The sequence below is a fragment of the Mus musculus genome, chromosome 9 (assembly GCF_000001635.26).
Source record: "Mus musculus strain C57BL/6J chromosome 9, GRCm38.p6 C57BL/6J".
In the NCBI taxonomy this organism is placed as follows: Eukaryota; Metazoa; Chordata; class Mammalia; order Rodentia; family Muridae; genus Mus; species Mus musculus.
The window spans coordinates 54,438,040-54,460,139 of record NC_000075.6 but is presented as its reverse complement, the minus strand read 5'-3'; the positions used below and the strand labels follow the sequence as shown (position 1 = coordinate 54,460,139).

The following is a 22,100-nucleotide window of genomic DNA, read 5'->3' as shown; positions in this document are numbered from 1 at the left end:
TGTATTTTTTATTTTATACATATGAGTGTTTTGCCTGTATGCATGCCTGTGCATCAAATGCTTGCAGTGCCCACAGACATCAGAAGAGAGCAACAGATCCCTTTGAATTAGAGTACACCCTTTGAATATGAGCCACCAATTGAGGGACTGAGCTCTGGTTTTGTGGAAGAGCAGCAAGTGCCTTAGCCACTAAACCCCCTTTTTAGTCTCAAGACTTCTTTCTTTTTGTTTTCCGTGTATATGTGTTTGCCTGTGCACCACATCTTTGCCTACTGTTCATAGAGGCCAGCAGAAGACGTTGGATCTCCTGGAACTGAAGTTAGGGATGGTTATGAGCTGCCATGTGGGTGCTGGGATCGAACCCTGGTTCTCTATAAGAGCAGCAAGTATTCCTTAGCTACTGAGTCATCTTTCCAGCCCCATAAGCTATTTTAAAAAGAAACTAATTTTTGGAGGCTATAGCTTAGTTGGTAGAACACTTGCCTGATGTGCACATGCCTCACATATAAGCCCCCACATAGACACACACATACACACACACACACACACACACACACACACACACACAAACACAGACACACACAGACACAGACACACACAGATTTCTTTGTTATTTTATAAGTAGTTAATGTATTCAGCTGTTTGATATTACACATTTTTTTTTACTGCCTTTAACTTAATGACATTGATTTACAGTTTGTAATTAAATTCTTATGGTTATATTATGCTTCTTTGTTTGCCTATTTACAACTGTTTGGATTGTCAAGTTTTCAGAAACAATAGAACTACTGCCATAAACTAAATAATTATATTTAATGATTTTTTTTATTAGGATTATCCTTTAACTTACAGCAGTTAGGCTTCCTTCTGCTCTTAGTTGTTTAGAATATAATGATGTTCCTTAGAGCCTGGTTTTAAATAGCACATGTACAGTGAAGTTCTTACAGTTATCCCAGGGAGCAATTTTAAGGCCTTAGTGAATTACTTTTTCACAGTGTTTTATATTAATGCTATCTTAGTATATGAAAAGTCAATGCTAATAGCATTTAGTTCATGGATGGCACTGATACTGATAGCATTGTGTGTTTCTCTTTGCTGCTAGGGGCTCTGTCTGTAATGTCTTACTGACTTCATGTCATGATGGTGTGTGTCGGCTCTGGGCAGAAACATTGTTACCTGAAGACTGCCTTTTGGGTGAGCAGATTTGTGAGACCACTACCTCCAGCGTTGCCAGCAACCTCTCTTCTGCTGGGAAACACAAAGACAGGATCCAGCATGCTCTTGAGGTATAGTATGTAAAGGGGTAAATGGATTCTCAAGATCTGTTTTTCTGGGTATGGTACACATGAGAATGTGATAAAGTTAATAGTGAATACTTACATTATACTTCTGAGATTACTCAGTGTGCTGTTATGAAGCTAAAGACAGTGATGATTTTAGGCATATCGTCTAGATAAGTAACATAAATTTGATGTTTTCATTTTTCAGGTCAAATATCAAAATCTGTAAGAGTGCTTATCATTAGTAAAATGTGTAAAAGTCCTTGAACTTAGTTCTAAATGTTTTGTTTTTAGTTGATTTTGTTCCTTAAGACTAAAGATGATTATTTATGAAGATGTTAGGCAGAGAAGCTCTGGGTGGGAGACCTGGATTTGGTGTTCCCTGCCAGTGATTCTCCACCTGAGAGGCTGAGGCAGGAGGACTGAGATTTAAGGCCAGCCTGGGCCTTAATTTAAGACTGTCTGAAAACAAAACAGCAGCAGCACAGCAGAATAGAAAGCAGCTAACAGAAGATGTGTTAGAGGCTGGGCGAGTGGTACACATCTGTAATTGCAGCACCCAGGAGAAATTCAAGGTCATCCTTAGCTACACAGGAGTTCAAGGTCGGCCTGGGCTATGTGAAGCTCTGTCTCAAAACAACTATTAGGCACAAGTGAACTCACATCATTGCTATGCAGTGACTCTTGCTGAATACTTTGAAAGTGAAATAAATTTTTAAAAAAGATTTTATTTTATTTATTTTATGTATATGAATACACTGTAGCTGTATAGATGGTTGTGAGCCATTATGTGGTTGCTGGGAATTGAACTCAGGACCTCTTCTCACTCCAACCCTGCTCGCCTGGCCCAAAGTTTTATTTATTATTATATGTAAGTACACTGTAGCTGTCTTCAGACACACCAGAAGAGGGCGTCAGATCTCATTATGGATGGTTGTGAGCCACCATGTGCTTGCTGGGATTTGAACCTCAGGTGGTCAGTCTTAAGTCTTCTGAAAGACTTGTGGTTGGCATTGTTAGACCTTTCAGAGTTGGGTTTAAGACACACTTTTCTATTCTAGACAATACACCATTTGAAGAATTTAAGGAAAGGACAAAGGAGGTCTTCTGTTCTTGTAACTCACGCTGAACTGATGCCTGACAAGACTGCAACCCACGAGGTTCACAGACACATTTCTCACCATGCCAACGCACTGTGCCACTTTCACATCGCGGCGAGCATCAATCCTACTACAGGTACTATGTAGTAGAAATATGCTGAAGAGAGGCAAGGAAGCTGAAAGTCAGTGTTACTTTTATAACCTGCTTTTTATTTTATGTTGCCCTTTAAAATATAATAGAAGGTAATCCGTCTACAGTTGGATTACCTGTGACTTTAGGGTATAATTTCATAAGTATATTTGACATCTTTGTCCAGAGTATAGCAAAGGTTCCAAGTCAAGCAGGGCTGTACTTGAATCCGGAACACACATGGTATTAGCTCGGGCATTTTGCATATTCTTTCCATCCTTTAAAGGTTTTTGTAATCTTAACAAAGTAGTTTACATCTTGGCCTAGCTTATTTTCTACCTATGCAGACTTTCTTGGTCTGTCCTTAGATAGACAGGTATTTCTCTCTTAGCCCGGTACTGTCTTCCAGCTTGACTTCCTATCTGGCTAAGAGTGAACAGAAGCAGGGTTTATGTTGGCAAAGTGTATCTGAGAGCTTCTCTTTAAAGGTGTTTTCTTTTGGTCTAAAAATATATAGACACACTGTAAATTTCTTGCTGCATTGATGATAGAACTGTATTTATATAAATTTAGTCCTACTTTATCAATTGGAGGTCTGTTGCTTCAGGGTGAAGAGAGTTTTATTTTTAAATATTTGTTTATATAATGATAATACTCACTGAATACACTTCCTAAAATCTGATCTTTCACAGTGATTACAGATGTGTGTTGTCCAGTGACCGTTACGGCTGTTCTAAATTGAAGCTTGCTGTACTTTACACACTGGATTTTCTATGATAGTATAAAAAAAGAAGGAAAAATTGTTTGCTAATAGTTTTATTTCTATTGATTACTTGTTGAAATTACATTTTCCATATTTTTGGAAGAAACAATATATTACTAAGTTAAATTTATCTTTTTTTTTAGACATACATAGTTAAGTTACTACTAATATTAGTAAATATAAATAATACTTATGTAAAAATATTTTTGTGATCATTGTTTCCCCTTCTCATTTCCTAGATCTATCCCACCTCCTCATTCACCTAACTTGATGCCTTCTTTCTTTCTCTCCTTAGAAAACAAACAGGCAAATAACAAAAAAGGGGATAAAAAAATAAAAAACAATACAAGAAGCATATGCATATTTTTACACATGCATGCATGCATATATACAAAATCAAAATCAGATACCATAATATACTAGCAAAAGATTGTTAAGGTGAAAAAAAATGCCTAAACAGGGCAACATGAGACCAAGAAAAAAAAAACCCTCCAAAATACCACTGATTTTGTTTTGTGTTTGCCCTCTACCGCTGGGCATGGGGCCTGCCCTTAAGTGTGGTTAAGTGAGACTCCGTTGGAGAACACTAAATTTTCCTTTCCCAGTGGATGTCAGTTGGAGATACCTTCTTGGTTAGGGATTATCCTGTCCACTTTGCCCTCTCAGTGCTGGGACCTAAGTGTTGGGATTTTGATGGGGATTGCATTGAATCTGTAGATTGCATTTGGTAGGATGGCCATTTTCACTACGTTAATCCTACTGATCCATGAGCAAGGGAGATCTGGGAGAAGATTCTGATATCTTCTTCAATATCTTAAAGTTTTTCTTAAGTCTTTCATTCGCTTGGTTAGAATTATCCTTAGATATTTTAATTTTTTAGTTGGGGGGAGCTATTATGAAAGGTATTGTTTCCCTGATTTCTTTCTCAGTCTGTCATTTGTAGATTTTTGTCTGTTAATTTTGTTTCCTGCTACTTTTCTGAAAGTGTATCAGCTGTAGAAGTTTCCTGGTAGAGTTTTTAAGGTCTTTTCATTTCATGTATAAAATTATCATCTGTAAATCTGTAAATTATTATCATCTGTACTTTGATTTCCTTTCCAATTTGTATCCCTTTGATCTCCTTCAGTTGTCATACTGCTCTAGCTGAGACATCACGTACCATGTTGAGTAGTTATGGAAAGAGTGGACATTCTTGTTCCAGATTTTCATGGAAATCAATTTAGGCTGAGGGCTTGCTGTATATTACCTCTATTATGTTGAGATGTGTATGTTGATTGTGTTGCTAGTCTCTCCAGGACTTTTATCATGAAGGATGTTGGATTTTATCAAAGGCCTTTTCCCAGTCTTGTGAGGTGATCATGTGGTTTTTGCCTTTTAGTGTGTTTATGAGGTGGATTATATTTATTGATTAACATTTAGTGAACCATCCCTGCATCTCTGGGATGAAGCCTTCTAATTTTAGAGTCTCCATTGAGAAGTTGGGTGTTATTCTGATGGATCTTCCTTGATATGTTACTTGGTGGCTTTTTCCTCTTGTAGCTTTTCTTATTCTTTGTCCCTTACATTCATTGTTACATTCAATTGTGTATTGTGGGGAATTGTCCATCTGTTTGGTGTTCTTTATGCTTTGTGGGCCTCCTACTTTAGGGGACATTTCTTAAGTAATTTTGTTAAACCATTTTCTTTACCTTCGAGCTGGGGTTCTCTATTCCTAGTATTATAAATTTGTTCTATTCATAGTGTCCCAGGTTCCTTGGATGCTTGGGCCTGGGCTGTTTTAGCTTAACAACTAAATCTTGGACTGGGATTTCCATTTCTTCTGCATTGTCTTCAGTGCCTGAGACACTATGAATTGTCTGCTCAGCTGGTAAGGCTACCTCTCAGGTTTTTGTTGGACTTAACTAAAATTTTCATTTCTCAGGTGGGTTTTCTTTACTGATTTCAGGTCTTGAACTGTTTTCATTCCTTCACTTTACTGTTAGTATTTTCACAGACTTCATTAAGGGATCCACTCGTATCCCCTTTAAGGTCTTTGAACATATGCATAATTAGTATTTTGATATTCTTGCCTTGTTTTTCAGCTCTGTTGCATTTCTCAGGACCTTCTGTAATCCAGGGTTCCTGGGTTCTGCTGTCAGTGTTTGTATTTTTTGAGATGGTGCCTAGGTATCTGGAGTTAAGATGATTGAGGTAATTCTAGGTGTTGATATCTGGTTGTGTCTTTGTTGAGTTGGGTTTTCGTTCTTTGGTGTCTATTGCCCTCTCTGGATCTTAGAAAAGTATGGTGGCTGTGTTGCCTGATAGACAGTGCTTCTGGAGGTTGGTCAGTGGCAGAGAGTTGGGCTAGGTGAAAAGATGAAGAGGAGCTTCAGGAAAGAGCTAAGGTGGATCTCCACCAAGATGCCAGGTCACAGAGAGTTGGAAGTGTGGTGGGAAGAGGGATCCTGCAAATAGGTTACAGTAAGGCAAAGAATTATCTGGAGAGACGGGAATGAAAGGGCTAGGGGGACAGACGCTGAGTCTGAACCAAGAGTTGGAGTTGCAGTGGGAGGAGGGGCACATTTAAGCAGGTTGTTGCCAGGTTGGCGGTGGTAACGGAGGAATTGTATTGGAGAACAAGGAAGGAGAATAAGGATCACCTACCCGAATCCATGTCAGCTACGGCCGCTGTGAGGGCAGAGTTCAGGTAGAAGGTATTTCTAGGTATTGATGCTTTACATAAAGGAATGGGAGGGGAGAGTTGAGAGTCCACAGAAAGGGGCAAGGTTGAGCATGGTCAGCTACCAAATGTTTAAACTGTCCTTTACACCTGCATTTGTGGTTCTCACTATTTCTCTTTGATATTGCTACAATGATTGTTATTTTACTTATATTATCCTTTTGATCGTTTTTTCCCCCCACACTGAGTTTTTGAGGCAAGATCTTGAATGTACCCCAGGTTGGTTTTGAATCTATAATTATCTGCCTTTGGAGTTCTAGCAACATAGATAAGTGGATATCATCATGCTCAGTTTGGTCTTAAGCCTTTATCACAGTCTAAGAATGTCCTGGAACTTATTTTAACTTACTTTTTAAAATGTTGGTGGTTTTAGTTTGTTTGTTTTTTTTTTTTACAAAAATTTTAACCTTTTAAAAGAAGCTTTTCTTGAGTTGTTGACTATAATAGAGATACAACTTTAAAAAGTGCAATTAATAATAGTCCACAATAAATTCCATCTACTTTAGAAGCTTGGCTTTTATCTGTGCATAAAAATCAAATGAGCCTGGGGTTGCACATTGCTTTATTATGGATTAATATAGAGGTCATATGTTCTTGTAGCTATTGGGCCTTGCCTTCCAGTGTTATTTTGTTTTCTTTTTGAAACTGGATTCCCCCATATAACCCTGGCTGGCCCACGGGACTCAGTATGTAGAATAAGCTGGCCTAAACCCCACAGAGATCTACTTGCTTCTGTCTCGTTCTAGGACTAAAGGCATGTGCTATATGCCTTGCCCACCTACATACTATTTTAAATATAATTTTTAAGTCATTTGGCTTGATGTATTATAGATACTCTTGCAAATACAATTTATAGATTGATCAAATTAATTGTTAAATGAAAATGCTTTTATACTGTTAGTTTTTTCCTCTTATTTTTTTTCAGAAAAACAATTGAATCTGTGATATAGCCAAAAGACAATTAGTTGATTTCTTTAATTATTTAATCAGTAGAGCTATTTTTGCCTCTATTTATGTATATTCACCACAGGCATGCTTGCTGTGCAAGGAAATCAGAAAAGGGCATTTGATCCCCTGGCCTGGAGTTATAGATAATTGCAAGCCATTGTGTTGGTGCTAGGGATCATTCCAGGCTTCTACAAGAGCAACAAATACTCTTACCACTGAGCAAACTGAATTTTCTGATAAATGTCATACTGTTTATGTAAATTCACCATATATTAATTCTAATCATATTTTTGTTTCTTCAACCTATAGGTATTTGTATATTATGTGTCTTTTTTCTTTCTGTCATGTATATATACATATATGTATATATGCATGCTTACATGTGAATGTGTGTTTGTGTGTGTACATGTGTGCATGCATACATATGTGTGTGTCCATACAGAGGTTCATAGTTGAATCTGTGAGTCTTTCTTAATCACTTTCCACCGCATTTATTGAGGCAGGATTTCTCAGTTGAACCCAGAGCTCACCAGTCTAGTTAGTCTGGCTAGGTAGCTGCTGGAATTCTGTCTCAGCCTTCTGATAGCTGGAATTTCAGATGTGCCATGGTACCCACCTAGCATTTACATGGACTCTGGGCGTCTGAACTCTAGCTCTCTTTCTTGCTTGGTAACGGTGATCACTGAGCCAGTTCCCTGGCTCTTTCCTTCATCCTTGTGTTCTTTCCCTTCAACTTGTAGGAAAGTTTTAGACACTCAGCAAAATTACAGGAGTACAGTGAACACTTTCATAGCTGTCAACAGAGATTTAACCATTAGCATTTGTAATTGCGTGTGCATGGGATCATGTGTGCATATGTAGGAGTCTTTTTTCCTTAATCTTTTTCAAAGTGATCTGAACAGATGGACTTTTACACTTAGAAACTTTGAGTGTTTCCTTACTAGTAAGGGAAGTCGCTGCCATAAACACAGCGTCATTGTCAGTGCCTAGGAACTGGCTAAGTCATTCCACACAGTCTAATGTCCAGGCTATGCTTAAATGTCCTCATGTTCATACTTCTTAGAGCTGTGTTCACTCCCTTTCCTCAAAACCGAGACTCAAGAAGGTCAATGTGTTGTTATATTTGGCTTTGAAATTAGTTGTGTCATTTAATTTCATGTAAGAGTATGCTATTAGTTCTTACTATTTACATTCACTATCAAATTCAGTTAAAGTTATTACAAGCCTGGTAGAATCATACTACTTTTTTTTTAGCATCTTCTCTGTGTAAATATATGACAAATCATGATGAACACCTGTTGTATTTTTAAAGAAATTGGAGCACCATATTGAACGTTTAATCTTTTTTGTTTCTACAGATATTCCAAATGTCCTGGTTGGCACTGCATTTAATATTGATGATATCAATGGAGGATTTGTAGTTCATTGGTTAAATAACAAGGAATTTCATTTTACATCATCAACTGAAATATTTATGCACCAATTACGAAAACTTTCTGAAAAACAATTAGATCATGAAAGTGATGATGCAGATAGAGAAGATGAGGAGCGCTCACAGGACGAGAGAGAGAGGGGCTTACGCATGAAACTGGACCATGGTTTGTATCCCTCATGGTGTTTTCTCATGTGGGATAGCAGCTTTCCCTGGGACCTCTCTAAGCTTGACCTCTTCCTTCTTCTGTCACTTTGCTTTTCTCTTCTATAAGTGTTGGTCATCTCTCACAGGCACTGTGCTTGTTCCTGCACACACCATCTAACTCTAGCTGATGGTTTGTTTGCTTATGATGTGGACTCATGCATGCTAGTCAAGGACTGTATGACTGAGCTGTTCCTGTGTGTAAACTTATTCCTGTGAGCTAAACTTGTGCATGCATCATATAGTATCTTATTATAGTACCTTGAATAATGTATTACTTTGGAAGCCATGTTCTTTATTGGGAAATAATTTTTTATAATTTTAACAATGAAAATGTATAATTTTTATTTATCTAAAAATAGTAGACATAATAATTTCAATTTGGACAAGAAAATACATTTGCTGACCATAAATTGTAAAGGTAATTTATAGTTTCTAAATGAATTTTATAGTAGGATGTAGTATATATTCTGATAAATATATTTTCTGATTTAGAATTATCTCTGGATAGAGAATCTGAGGCAGGTACAGGATCATCAGAACATGAAGATGGAGAACGAGAGGGAAGTCCTAGAACCCATCCACGACCTAGCATCTCAATGCCACTGCCTACAGTACTGCTGGACCGGAAGATTGAAACGCTGCTGACAGAGTGGAACAAGAACCCTGACATGTTATTCACGATACACCCTGTAGATGGAACTTTTCTAGTGTGGCATGTAAAGTATTTGGATGAATATAACCCTGGAATATTTAGACAAGTTCAGGTATATTTCCCTGATGAAAACGATTATAGTTTTTTTTTAATTAGTTATTTTCTTTATTTACATTTCAAATGTTATCTTCTTTCCTGGTTCTCCCCCCTTCCCCTTCCCTCCACCTTCACCCCCATTCACCAACCCACCCACTCCTGCTTCCTGGCCCTGGCATTCACCTACACAGGGACATAGAGCCTTCATAGGACCAAGGGCCTCTCCTCCCATTGATAACTGACAAGGCTATCCTCTGCTACATATGCAGCTGGAGCCATGAATCCCACCATGTGTACTCTTTGTTTGGTGATTTAGTCCCTGGTAGCTCTGGGAGCTCTGGTTGGTTGATATTGTTCTTTCTATGGGGCTGTGAACCCCTTCAGCTCCTTGGGTCCTTTCTCTAGTTCTTCCATTGGGTACCCTGTGCTCAGTCCGATGGTTGGCTGAGAGCATCCACCTCTGTATTTTTCAGGCACTGGCAGAGCCTCTCAAGAGACAGCTATATCAGACTCCTGTCAGCAAGCACTTGTTGGCATCCACAATAGTGTCTGGGTTTGATTACTGTATATGGGTTGGATCCCCAGATCTCTGGATGGCCTTTCCTTTAGTCTCTGCTTCACACTTTGTCTCTGTAACTCCTCCCATGGGTATTTTGTTCCCCCTTCTAAGAAGGATCAAAGTATCCACACTTTGCTCTTCCTTCTTCTTGAGCTTCATGTGACCTGTGAATTGTATCTTGGGTGTTCCGAGCTTTTGGGCTAATATCTACTTATCAGTGAGTGCATACCATGTGTGTTCTTTTGGGGTTGGGTTACCTCACTCAGGATGATATTTTCTAGTTCTATTCATTTGCCTAAGAATTTTATGAATTCATTGTTTTTAGTAGCTGAATAGTACTCAATTGTGTAAATGTACCACATTTTCTGTATGCATTCCTCTGTTGAAGGACATCTAGGTTCTTTCCAGCTTCTGGCTATTTATAAATAAGGCTGCTGTGAACACAGTGGAACATGTGTCCTTGTTATCTGTTGGAGAATCTTTTGGGTATATTCCCAGTAGTGGTATAGCTGAGTCTTCAGGTAATACTAGGTCCACTTTTCTGATGAACTGCCAGACTGATTTCCAGAGTGGTACCAGTTTGCAATCCCACTAGCAATGGAGGAGTGTTCCTCTTTCTCCACATCCTTGCCAGCATCTGCCATCACCTGAGTTTTTAATCTTAGCCATTCTTACTGGTATGAGGTGGTATCTCAGGGTTATTTTAATTTTTATCTATTGGGTTTATTGAAAGAAGATTACTTTCTTGTTTTTTTTTTTTTTTTTTTTGGTTATAGTTCCTTGTGTTGGCGTTTTCCATCTGTTATACTTTGTAGGGCTAGATTTGTGGAAAGATTTTGTGTAAATTTCATTTTGTCATGTAATATCTTGGTTTCTCTATCTATGGTAATTGAGAGTTTTGCTGGGTATAGTAGTCTGGGCTGGCACTTGTGTTCTCTTAGGGTCTGTGTGACATCTGCCCAGGATCTTCTAGCTTTCAAAGTCTGGTGAGAAGTCTGGTGAATTCTGATAGGTCTGCCTTTATATGTTACTTAACCTTTTTCCCTTACTGCTTTTAATATTCTTTCTTTGTTTAGTGCATTTGTTTTGATTATTATGTGACAGGACGAATTTCTTTTCTGGTCAAATCTATTTGGGGTTATGTAGGCTTCTTGTATGTTCATGGGCATCTCTTTCTTTAGGTTAGGGAAGTTTTCTTCTATAATTTTGTTGAAGATATTTACTGGACCTTTAATTTTGGAATCTTCACTCTCTTCCATACCTATTATCCTTAGGGTTGGTCTTCTCATTGTGTCCTGAATTTCCTGGATGTTTTGGGTTAGGAGCTTTTTGCATTTTGCATTTTCTTCGACTGTTGTGTCAATGCTTTCTATGGTATCTTCTGCACCTGAGGTTCTCTCTTCTATCTCTTTTTTTCTGTCGGTGATGCTTGCATCTATGACTCCCGATCTCTTTCCTAGGTTTTCTATCTCCAGGGTTGTCTACCTTTGTGATTTCTTTATTGTTTTTTTTTTCCATTTTTAGATTCTTGATGGTTTTATTCAGTTCCTTCACCTGTTTGGTTTTGTTTTCCTGTAGTTCTTTAAGGGATTTTTGTTTTTTCTCTTTAAGGGCTTCTACCTGTTTACCTGTGTTCTCCTGTATTTCTCTAAGGGAGTTATTTATGTCCTTCTTAAATTCCTCTATCATCATCCTGAGATGATTTTAAATCAGAGTCTTGCTTTTCTGGTGTGTTGGGGTAACCAGAGTTCACTGTGGTGGGAGAACTGGGTTCTGATGATGGTGCCAAGTAGTCTTGGTTTCTGTTGTTTATGTTCTCACGCTTGCCTTTTGCCATGTGGTTATCTCTGGTGTTAGATGATCTTTTTTTTTTTTTTAATTTTTTATTAGGTATTTAGCTCATTTACCTTTCCAATGCTATACCAAAAGTCCCCCATACCCACCCATGTGTTAGATGATCTTGCTGTCTCTGATTTTGGCCTGTTCCTCCTGCAAGCCTGTGTGTCAATATTCCAGTTCTCTCCAGGAGGAATTTGGGTATGGGGAACTGTGGTACAGGGTGGTGCAGACAGAAATCAGAAGGATACTATCCCCAGCTGATCCTTGGTTCCTGTGTCCTGATGACTCTGGGAGGAATTTGAAGAGAAGTGGTGGCCTTACCTGTGCTTTCAGGTGTGTAGGCACTCCTGGGAGACCCTGTCTCTCCTGGCAGTATTTATGTATATAGCTCTGTGGCACAGGATCAACTCTGGGCACAGACGGAGACTAGACACAGGAACTGAGGGGCTGCCTAGTTCCCTTAGTTGTACTAAAAATATTACAATTCTCAGAAAGCATGAGTAGTTGTTTAAATACTCAGTGTTTTTAAAAGAGAAAAAAAATTCCTTTGAATTTCTAATTGTGCCCCAGGCAGCCCCTCAGTTCCTATGTCCTGAGGGTTCTGGGCAGGTTCCTCTGAGCAGCAGTGGTGGTCCTACCTCACGATTATAGTTTTAAAGTAACAAGATGCTATATAGACTTCACAGATTTTCAGAATTAGTAAAATATTTAGTTTTTATAGGCAACTAAGAAAAAACATTGTTTTCAAAGAGGATCAGTACCACACATTTTGCACAGTTAGAAATTCAAAGGAATTTTTTTCTCTTTTAAAAACAGAGTATTTAAACGACTACTCATGCTTTCTGAGAATTGTAATATTTTTAGTACAACTAAGGGAACTATTTTGAAAATATGATGTATTCTTATTTTCAGTTTTTTTCCTTTTTCACCTCTTCTTCCCCTGCCTGCTTTTTAAGGGACAGGGTCTCATGTTGCCAGGCTGGTCTTGAGCTAGTTATATTGTCAAGGATGTCCTTCACTTCCTGATTCTCCTTCTTCCTCCCAAGTGCTGACATTATAGGTGTATGCTCATCTGCAGTTTTAGAAGCCAAATCAAGCTGCTCTTTTGTGCTATCACTCTTAGCTTTATTATAATTGAAGTACATGCTTATGGTTATTTTGATCTATCATATAAATTGATGAATTAAACTATACAGAGGATAAACATGTGTTTTTTTTTTTCTTTTTTTCTTTTTCTTTTTTTTTTCTAGGAGGCTAGGATTTGGCATTTTGAAAATAGAAGTGTATTTGGCAGTCTTTTTGAAAGAAGGCAAACTCCTTATAATGAATCACCAATTTGTGTTTTTCAGGTTTCTTTTTCCTCTCGGATTCCTGTTGCATTTCCCTCTGGGGACGCCAACTCTCTTAGTAAAAACATCATGATGTATGCTTGTGTGAATGCTACAAAAGATTCATACAACCCATCCCAGCAAGAGATGATGTCTGTAGATAGTCCCCATGGATCACAGCTACACTCTCCATCACACAGCACCGATATGAATATTTTAGCACCTACGGTAATGATGGTCTCTAAACACATAGATGGGTCTTTGAATCAGTGGGCAGTCACGTTTGCTGACAAGTCAGCCTTTACCACTGTTCTGACTGTGTCCCACAAATTCAGATACTGTGGTCACCGATTCCACCTCAATGACCTGGCATGCCATTCTGTTTTACCCCTCTTGCTGACATCTTCCCATCATAATGCTCTGTTGACTCCTGAATCAGACTGTCAGTGGGACTCCGACAGTAAAGTAAATAGATTAATAGATCCTGTAAAACACACAAAAGCTTCATCAAAACAGCCTCTGAGAAATGCAGCAACCCGTACATTTCATGACCCAAATGCAATCTACAGTGAACTTATTTTGTGGCGTGTAGACCCCATTGGACCTTTGTCATATACTGGAGGAGTGTCAGAATTGGCTCGAATTAACTCTTTACATACCTCAGCCTTCTCTAATGTGGCATGGCTTCCAACTCTTATTCCTAGTTACTGTCTTGGTAAGTATTTATTTAATTATAAAATGAATAAAAGCTTTTATTTGTTTTATTTAATTTAAAAATTTTTTTCAAGACAGTGTTTCTCTGTGTAGCCCTGGCTGTCCTGGAACTCTCTGTAGACCAGGCTGGTCTTGAACTCAGTGATCTGCCTGCCTCTACCTCCCAAGTGCTGGGATTAAATGCATGTGCCACCACCACTCAGAGAATAAAAGTTTTAAAATTACTACTTTTTATGAACAAAATCTTTTTTCTTCTTTATTTTTCTTTTGAGCCACCGTATCTTGCAACGTGCTATGTAGACTGTGCTGGCCTCAGACCTTGAGATCCTACTGCCTCCCATGTGCTGACAGTACCATCATGCTTGGTTCACAAAATGACTATGTCTACCATAGTTAAGCTCTTTTTAAAAAATTATTTTTTTAATGTGTATAAGTCTTTGGCCCTTTAAAAATTATTTTATTTTTATTTTATGTGTATAAGTCTTTTGCCTGTATATATGTCTGTGCACCAAATGCCTGCTTGGTGCCATAAGCATCAGAAGAGGGTGTCAGATTTTGGGGACTGAGTTACACACAGTTGTGAACCAGCATGTAGATGCTGGAAGTCAAACCAAGCTCCACTGAGAATAGCTAGTGCGTCTGACTGCTGAGCCATTTCTCCAGCTCTTGGATATTTTTTTTAATAGGTTGCAGAATGTTTGTGTATGCTTATCTTTAGAATTTAAAAGTTTTTATAGTTTTTCTACTGAGTTTTTGTTAATAAGTTTATATATTTTGTTAATAAGCTTATTATATTCATTTAATTATGATTCTGGATGATAGTTATAAATTGCACACTGTAACCCAAAGACTTAACCTTCTTTCCCAGGCACATACTGCAATTCTGCAAGTGCTTGCTTTGTTGCATCTGATGGCAAAAATCTAAGACTCTATCAAGCTGTGGTCGATGCAAGAAAATTATTAGATGAACTGTCAGACCCAGAAGCCTCAGTAAGAATGTTCAAAACATTTTCTAAGCTAATAAATTCTCTTTACTTCACCTAAGACCGTGGTTGGTAGTTGGTGTTTGGAGAATGGGAATATGTATTTTTGCTGTATAGGACAGACAATAAGACAGACAGACAGACAGACACACAGACACACACACAAATTTATTTCTTTATTAGTGTTCTAAGATATACAAATTAAAACTTAAATGAAAATGCCACCCCAATGCATTTAGCATCTAAAGAAACAAATATTTTGTCATTTCCCTAAAATAATGACTTTCTAGTTTAATTCTTTTAAAAAGATTTTTAAAAACAAAGTTTTAAAAAAATGTGTATTTATGGGTATTTGTGTGTTTCAGTGTATGTATGACATGTGTGTTCAGGTGTCCACAGACGGTGTTACATCCTCTGGACCCGAAGTTACAGACAGTTGTGAGCCATCCAATATGGGTGCTGAGAACCAAATTTGTCCACTTTTAAGTGTTGAGTTCCCTCTCCATCTCTAGTTTGGGTATCTAAATCTTACTTTTAAGGCATCTTTACCTAGTGGTTTATATTAGAAAATTAGAATATTTCTAAGTCTAACTCATTTAAAAATATTCTGTGGCTAGACTATATTATCTATATATGTTGTACATAGATAAGGCAGTAGCCCCTCACTCTAGTCATATAGGAGACTGGAAGTCATATATCTTACTCAGTATTTGGATTTGAACTCTGACTTTTCCATTTACTGATAAAGACATATCTCTGTAAAGTGCATATTCTAAAATGTTTCCAATATTTAATACCAAATACTGGACCTAGGAGATGGCTCAGTGAGTAAAAGCATTAGCCCTGTAATCAGCCCAAGTGCCTGACTTAGATCCCCGGATGCCATGAAAAACCATATGTGGAGGCTCACATCTGTAATGCTAGCATGTCTATGGTGGGATAGGAGGTCGAGATGGGAGAATCAGCTAGAAGCTTGTTTAGGCAGCACAGCAACAGAAGCAAGAGACCTCGCCTCAGAAGCAAAGTAGAAGGAGAGAACTGCCTGCCTGCAGCCTGTCCTGACCTCTGCATCTGCACTGCAGGGTGCTGCTGGACCCTCCACCGAGGCATCAGTGAGTAGGAAGGGAAGTTGGAGCACCAGCCGCTCTTTCTGAGTCTCTTGTACCACTTGATGTGTAGAGGACACAGAACATAGTGTTTACCTTTAAGAAAATTTTAATTTAATTGAAAAAGAAATTATTAATAGCTAGGTGTGGTGGCACATGCTTGTAATTCTAGCACTTGGACAGTAGAAACTGGAGGATCAGGAAATTTGAGATTATCGTTGGTTATATAATAAGTTCTGAGGCTGACTGAACCACATGGGATTCTGTCTCAAAACAAAGAGAAAATATTAGTAAAAGATAAGAGTTTAAGGCAAGAGGAAGTATTCAGGTTCTATTCAATTGATTGCTAAAAATGTGGCTCTAGAAGAGTTGTAAAGTAGCAGAGAGATCCGAGTAGGATGAGGATGGAAAGTTCTACTGAAGACTGGGCTTGCTTTGTTCTGGACAAATAGGAAAGATTTGGAAAGATGATACCTTTGTTTCTGCCTGTGTGAAAATAAGTGTGGATATAGGAAAATACACATATAAAACTTGTTCTAAAGATAGTGGGAAAGCATTTTGGGTTCTTGGTGTAGAGAAGGTCTCAGCTGTGCTATATAATATTCTAAATTCATCTGCTTTTTTTTTTTTTCTGATAGTGAGGGCTAAATGAGGTCTGACATGGCTAATATGTGGATGGGACAGAGTCTGCAAACATAGCATCGTAGAGTTGGAGTTGGATGGTGCATTAGAGGTCAGCTACTGTAACTAGCCATTTGATGGTTTAGCCCACACTATTTTATGCTGTCATCTGTTGTCTGACCACCAGTAAGGGAACTGATTCTGATACAGATCATGCTGTCTGTGGATTAATGTTGCTATTAAGTTGAACTTCAATGCATTTTCACAAATTGTCATGGTTAATTAGTTCTACTGAGAGTACGTCTCATTCTTGGCACAGAGAGGGCCACAGATAATTAAAGATAATCAAGGTTTTGTAAACCTGGGCTTTCTTTCCCCTTAGGAAAAATTTGTTTCATATCTGACCACAAGTTTTTCTTTCTTTCTTTGTGTATGCGTGTGTGTGCCATTGTGTGTGTGTACAGAGGCCAGAGGAAGGCATTGGTTGTCATCCTCTGCCACTATTTTCCCTCTTTCATGAGGTAGGATCTTTGACTGAACCTGGAGTTAGGCTGGTGGCCCACAGTCTGGCAGTCCTGCTTCTGTCCTCCTTGTTAGTGATGCACTGCTACCACTAGACCCAGCATTATACAGGATTGGGGTCCAAACTCAGGCCCCCAGGCTCTGCACCTACACTTGTACACACTTAGCCTGTAATAGATAGTTCGTCTGTCTGTCTCTCCCCCCTTCCTTCCCTCCCTCTGTTCATCCCATCCGTCTGTCTGTCCCTTCCTTCCTCTCTCCTTCCTTCCTTACCCTTTTTTTGGAGGCAGGTTTTCTCTGTGTATCCCTGACTGTCCTGGAACTACTCTGTAGGCCAGGCTGGCCTTGAGCTCACAGAGATCCACTACCTGGCTAGCCCTAACAGTTTCTTAATTGTTTTACATTTGACCTTGGCTAACCTGAGCATGTTGGAGTGGTATGGTGCTAGGAATAGAGCTGTGCTACAGCCTCTTAAATCTGTTACTGGTATGTTTGTCACTCCCACACGCTCTGCAAGTCACTGACTCACGTTTACTTGACCATCAGTTAGTGTCCCAAGGTCTTCCGTGAGTAACTCACATTTATTCCATTGTATACGTGTACAGTTGAATTTGGGACTCAAATGTAGACATATTTCCACTATTATAGTAATAGCCCAACCTTTTACTGTCTTTTTGAATCTAGAATCTTACATTCAGTGTATTTGATATTGCTTTGTACTTAATGCTAATTGTGTGTTTGTCAATTAAAGATGCTAAGCAGAACAGGTTTGAATAGAGTCTAGCAGTATATCTTTAAACTCTTTATAGTTTTTCCACTATGTTCCAACAGTTTCTCTGGAGGAGCCTGTCTTCTACATAAAAAGAAGGAAGTTAAATGTATATGCATGCTACTATTTTGAGACAAGGTCTTGCTCTGCAGCCCAGGGTGTTCCTACACTATCACCTTTTATCTTCTGAGTCCTGGGATTGTAGGTGTGGACCACCACACTTTACTTCTCCCACACCATTTGATACAAAACATCAATGATACTACATAGATAGCAAGTTTCTTAATTTGGCTTCTCTAAGCATGCTATTTCCTTTTTAAAATGTAATGATAACAGGGATTGAATTTAGGACTTTGTTATATGCTAGGCAGACATGCTTCCACTGAGCTATCTCCTAGCCCTTTCTTTTTATTTTGAGATAGTCTCACTAAATTGCTCAGGCATGCCTCGAACCTGTTACTGTCCTTCCTGCCTTGGCCTCCCATGTGACTGCCCAGGCAGGTCTTGAACAGTTTACTGTCCTGTCTTAGCTTTCTGGTGTTGTGCCAGGGAGCCAATCTGATGCAACTCACAGCAGGGAGTCAAAAGCTATTTAAGCTAGCTTGGGTCCCCCCAGTGCACCACTGTCACTTAGGATGGTTTTGGTGGTGGAGGAGCCCGAATGTCTATGGGGCAAGACTTTATAGTAATCAGCAAGCAGGGAATATGTGTGCAAGCATCTAATTAGAAAGCTACTGTGGCCTTTAACATAATTGGCTGGTGCTGGGAGTCATATCATAAACTTAATTTCTGTTCTCCTCTGCATTGGTTAGGCAGGGGTTCGGCTTGTGCAGGTTAGTTGGGGGGAATAACCTGGAGACATTGGTTTTGTTATGGGGTGTAACCTGGAAATTTGGGTCTTGTTGGGGGTGTAACCTGGAGATTGGGGGTTATAACCTGGAAACTCTGCTCTGTTGGGGATTAATTAGCTTAGAGACTAGAGCTAGGCTCAGGTTCTGTTGGGGGGCAACTTGGAAACAAATGCTAGATACCAGTCTGTGAGTCTACCTGAGTTCAAACTTAGGTCAGGTTCTCTAAAATGGAGTCTGAATTTAAAAGCTTTGGCATCTCACTGGGTGGCTGGGACTATATGCCTTTGCCATCAGCAGCTTGCCTTGTTGTGCCAGGCAGCATTTGTGAACCCAAAAGACCACCAAGGAGCTGACTCTAATGCATTAGGAGACATTAGGATCTCTTTATTACAAACTTGAGTTTGGGCTTACTCACTGCTGACCCATAGGATAGTTGGATGAAGCAGCCCCGAACTCTCATCAGGACAAGGTTTTATAGAAAATGGAAGTAAGGGAGGGGGCGGAGGTCCAGCCTGGCAAGATCTAATCGAATGTCTATTGTAAGCTGACCGGTGGGTGCTCTGAAGCAAGATGCATACAATCATGAACAGTCTGAAAGCACATCTGGAACAATCAGACTAATCTTTGATTGATTGTTGCTAGGAAGTAGCTAGGGAGTAACTCTGGCCAAGGACAAGCCGTGTAGTCCTTCCTGGTACTTGGGTGCAGTTTGGGTGCAGCTGTGGGCCAAGTTTTCAGGCCTTTTCTTCCTCCCTCCTTCCCTCTCTCCCTCCCTCCCTCCCTCCCTCCCTCCCTCCCTCCCTCCCTCCCTCCCTCCCTTCCTTCCTTCCTTCCTTCCTTCCTTCCTTAGATGGAGTTTGGTTCCAAGATGGAGTAGGTTTGGCCTCTCAGCCTTTGATTTTGAAAAGTAGCCATTGGTCTAGTTTTACTTTAGTCGCTGTGGCTCCTCTTGGCTTAGGGGTTTCAGTCCTGCTTTATGGCCTGCATTATTTGGCCTTTATGGTGAGTTCATTAACTATTGCTGTTTGTTTGTATTGAGAGGGTTTTTAAAAAGGCTTTTGTCCTTATGAATATTTAAGTGCTATAATTATTTCTTTCATAAATGGAGTGTTGCCCAGTTTATGTGTTGCTGGCTATTGAAACTAGAGCTTTGCATACACTAGGCAAGCATTCTCCAGACTGATTCCTCCTGGGTAATTTTCTTGGTATTTTCAAGGAGCCATGTTTCATTGAACCTTTTGTTTCTCTGTTTTGGTTTTTTTTAAATTGATTTGTCTGCTTTTATCTTTATTTCCTAACTTTTTTGTTTGTTTGTTTTTTTGTTTTTGTTTTTTGTTTTTTTGTTTTTTGTTTTTTTTTCGAGACAGGGTTTCTCGGTGTAGCCCTGGCTGTCCAGGAACTCACTCTGTAGACCAGGCTGGCCTCGAACTCAGAAATCCGCCTGCCTCTGCCTCCCGAGTGCTGGGATTAAAGGCGTGCGCCACCACACCCGGCTTATTTCCTAACTTTTGCTTGCTTTAGGATTTTCTTCTTTAAATTTATTCTTCTGCCATATATTTTATCCTGGCCTAAGTTTCCCCTCTTCCCTGTCGTCAGTCCCCCTCACCCCCTGTTCCCTTTCCCCCAGATCCACGTTTCCCCTAATTCTCTTCAAAACAGGGCAGGCCTCCCAGGGACATCACCCAAACATGGCATATCAAGCTTCAGAAAGACTAGGCACCTCCTTCATATTAAGTCTGAATGAGGCAACTCAGCAGGAGGAAAAGTGTAGCTTTAATTTTTTCAAACCTTATTTTTAATGATGGTTCTTAAACACCTTCCTTGTAGCCCACATTTAACCAGAGTAGTGGAAAAGAAAGGATAGGGGGTTGAGAGTTGGTGTGGGCGGGGGACCTGTTTAGAAAGTTTCTTTGGAGTAACTTCCATCTGTGTTGTTTGGAAATTGGCAGTTCAGTTCACAGGTTAGCAGGCAGCAGCAGCTCCATCCACTCATAAACACTTCATGACTACACCAGCAGTCCAGTTTGGTAGAGTCAGGTTAGCAACAGTGGTGACATGACCTAGCAGAGACAGGCAGGCCTCAGCCTCAGCATGAGTCAACAGGAGGGACCAACAGGAAAACCAGGAGACGTTCTCAGCTGTGCCTCTCTCACGAGTGTTGCTCAGCTAGTTCTACCAGCAAGCTAAACTCTCTCTCTGTCACTCCATGGAGTCCTTTTTATACCCTCCAAATATCACGTGTCCTCCATGTGCCTTGCCTGAGCACAGTTCTTGCCTCAGCACATGCATCCAGTCAGCTTGAGTCTGCAGCAGTGCCAAGAACCTGCAGTACACCAACAGATGTTTTTTGGTGCCTTTCTCTCTATGGCATCCCGGCAAGTGCATCTCAGCTATGCAGTGTAAGGCAGAGCAGTGCATTCGTGTTGTTAGCAAAGAATCCTTCATCTTGCACCCTTTCATGTGCTTGCTTCAGCAGAACATCCTCTCTGCTGTGTCTGCTTCAGCGAAACGTTCCTTCATGATTCTGCCTTAGCCTTTCACACCTGTGTCCACTTTAACGAAATGTTCCTTCATGTGTTTGCCCCAGCAAAACACCATCCAACCGACTTTCCAAAGAACCCTTAAGTTTCCATTTCAGAAAAGGGTCCCAGAAGCAGGTAAAAGAGTCAGAGACAGCCCCCACTCCTACTGTTAGGAGTCCCACAAGAATACCAAGCTACACAACTGTAACATACATTCAGAAGACCTAGGTCGGTTCAATCTCTGTGAGTCCTTATAAGCCCAGGTTTATTGATTCAGTGGGTTTTCTTGTGGTGTCCTTGGTTCCTTCAATCCTTCCTCCTCCTCTTCCACAGGATTCCCCAAGTTCTGCCTAATGTTTGGTTGTGGGTCTCTGCTGGATAAAGCCTCTAATTACAATTATGCTAGGCTCTAGAGTAAGCAGAATATCATTAGGATTCATTTCATTGCCTATTTCTTTCTTTACTTTGCTGGATGTATTTGGTTTTATTCTAGGTCTCTGGGGTATCCAGCCTCTGGGCTGTGTCAGACATGGTCCGTAGCTCCCTCTAGTGGCATGGGTCTCAAGCTGGACCAGCTTGGACCACTCCCACAAATTCTGTGCCACATTACCGCAACACATTTTGTAGCTAGCAGCTTACCTATGTTTTTTCTCTTTAGTTTTCAGATTTTGTAGCTGGGTTGGTGTCCCAGTCCCTCCACTGGAAGCTTTGCCTGCTTACAGAAGATGGTCAGTTCAGGCTCTGGCCCCATTATCTGTAGTTTCCTAGGCCTTACTTGTCCTGGGTTTTCTTTCTTTATGGGGAGAAGAGCTTAGATTATTAACTTGAAATTTATTTTCTAAATTAAAATTTGTTTTGAGATTAAATAATCTCAATTTTTATTTTGTGTGTATGGATGCTTTGTTTGATGTATTTCTTATCAGATCCCCTGGAACTGGAGTTACACACAGTCTGGAAGA

The 22,100-nt window shown here is 39.7% G+C and overlaps 1 protein-coding gene across 4 annotated transcripts in view; it reads left to right on the top strand.

The window, feature by feature from the left end:
* Dmxl2 (Dmx-like 2) overlaps positions 1-22,100 on the top strand; it is a 136,709-nt gene that overhangs the window by 41,727 nt on the left and 72,882 nt on the right. For all 4 annotated transcript variants that reach the window (XM_006511085.4, XM_006511083.4, XM_006511084.4 and 1 more), the window contains exons 8-13: positions 1,103-1,286; positions 2,342-2,516; positions 8,299-8,538; positions 9,072-9,343; positions 13,075-13,768; positions 14,636-14,757. In XM_006511085.4, coding sequence (XP_006511148.2) covers positions 1,103-1,286; positions 2,342-2,516; positions 8,299-8,538; positions 9,072-9,343; positions 13,075-13,768; positions 14,636-14,757 — 1,687 coding nt within the window. The remainder of the gene's footprint in view (positions 1-1,102; positions 1,287-2,341; positions 2,517-8,298; positions 8,539-9,071; positions 9,344-13,074; positions 13,769-14,635; positions 14,758-22,100) is intronic.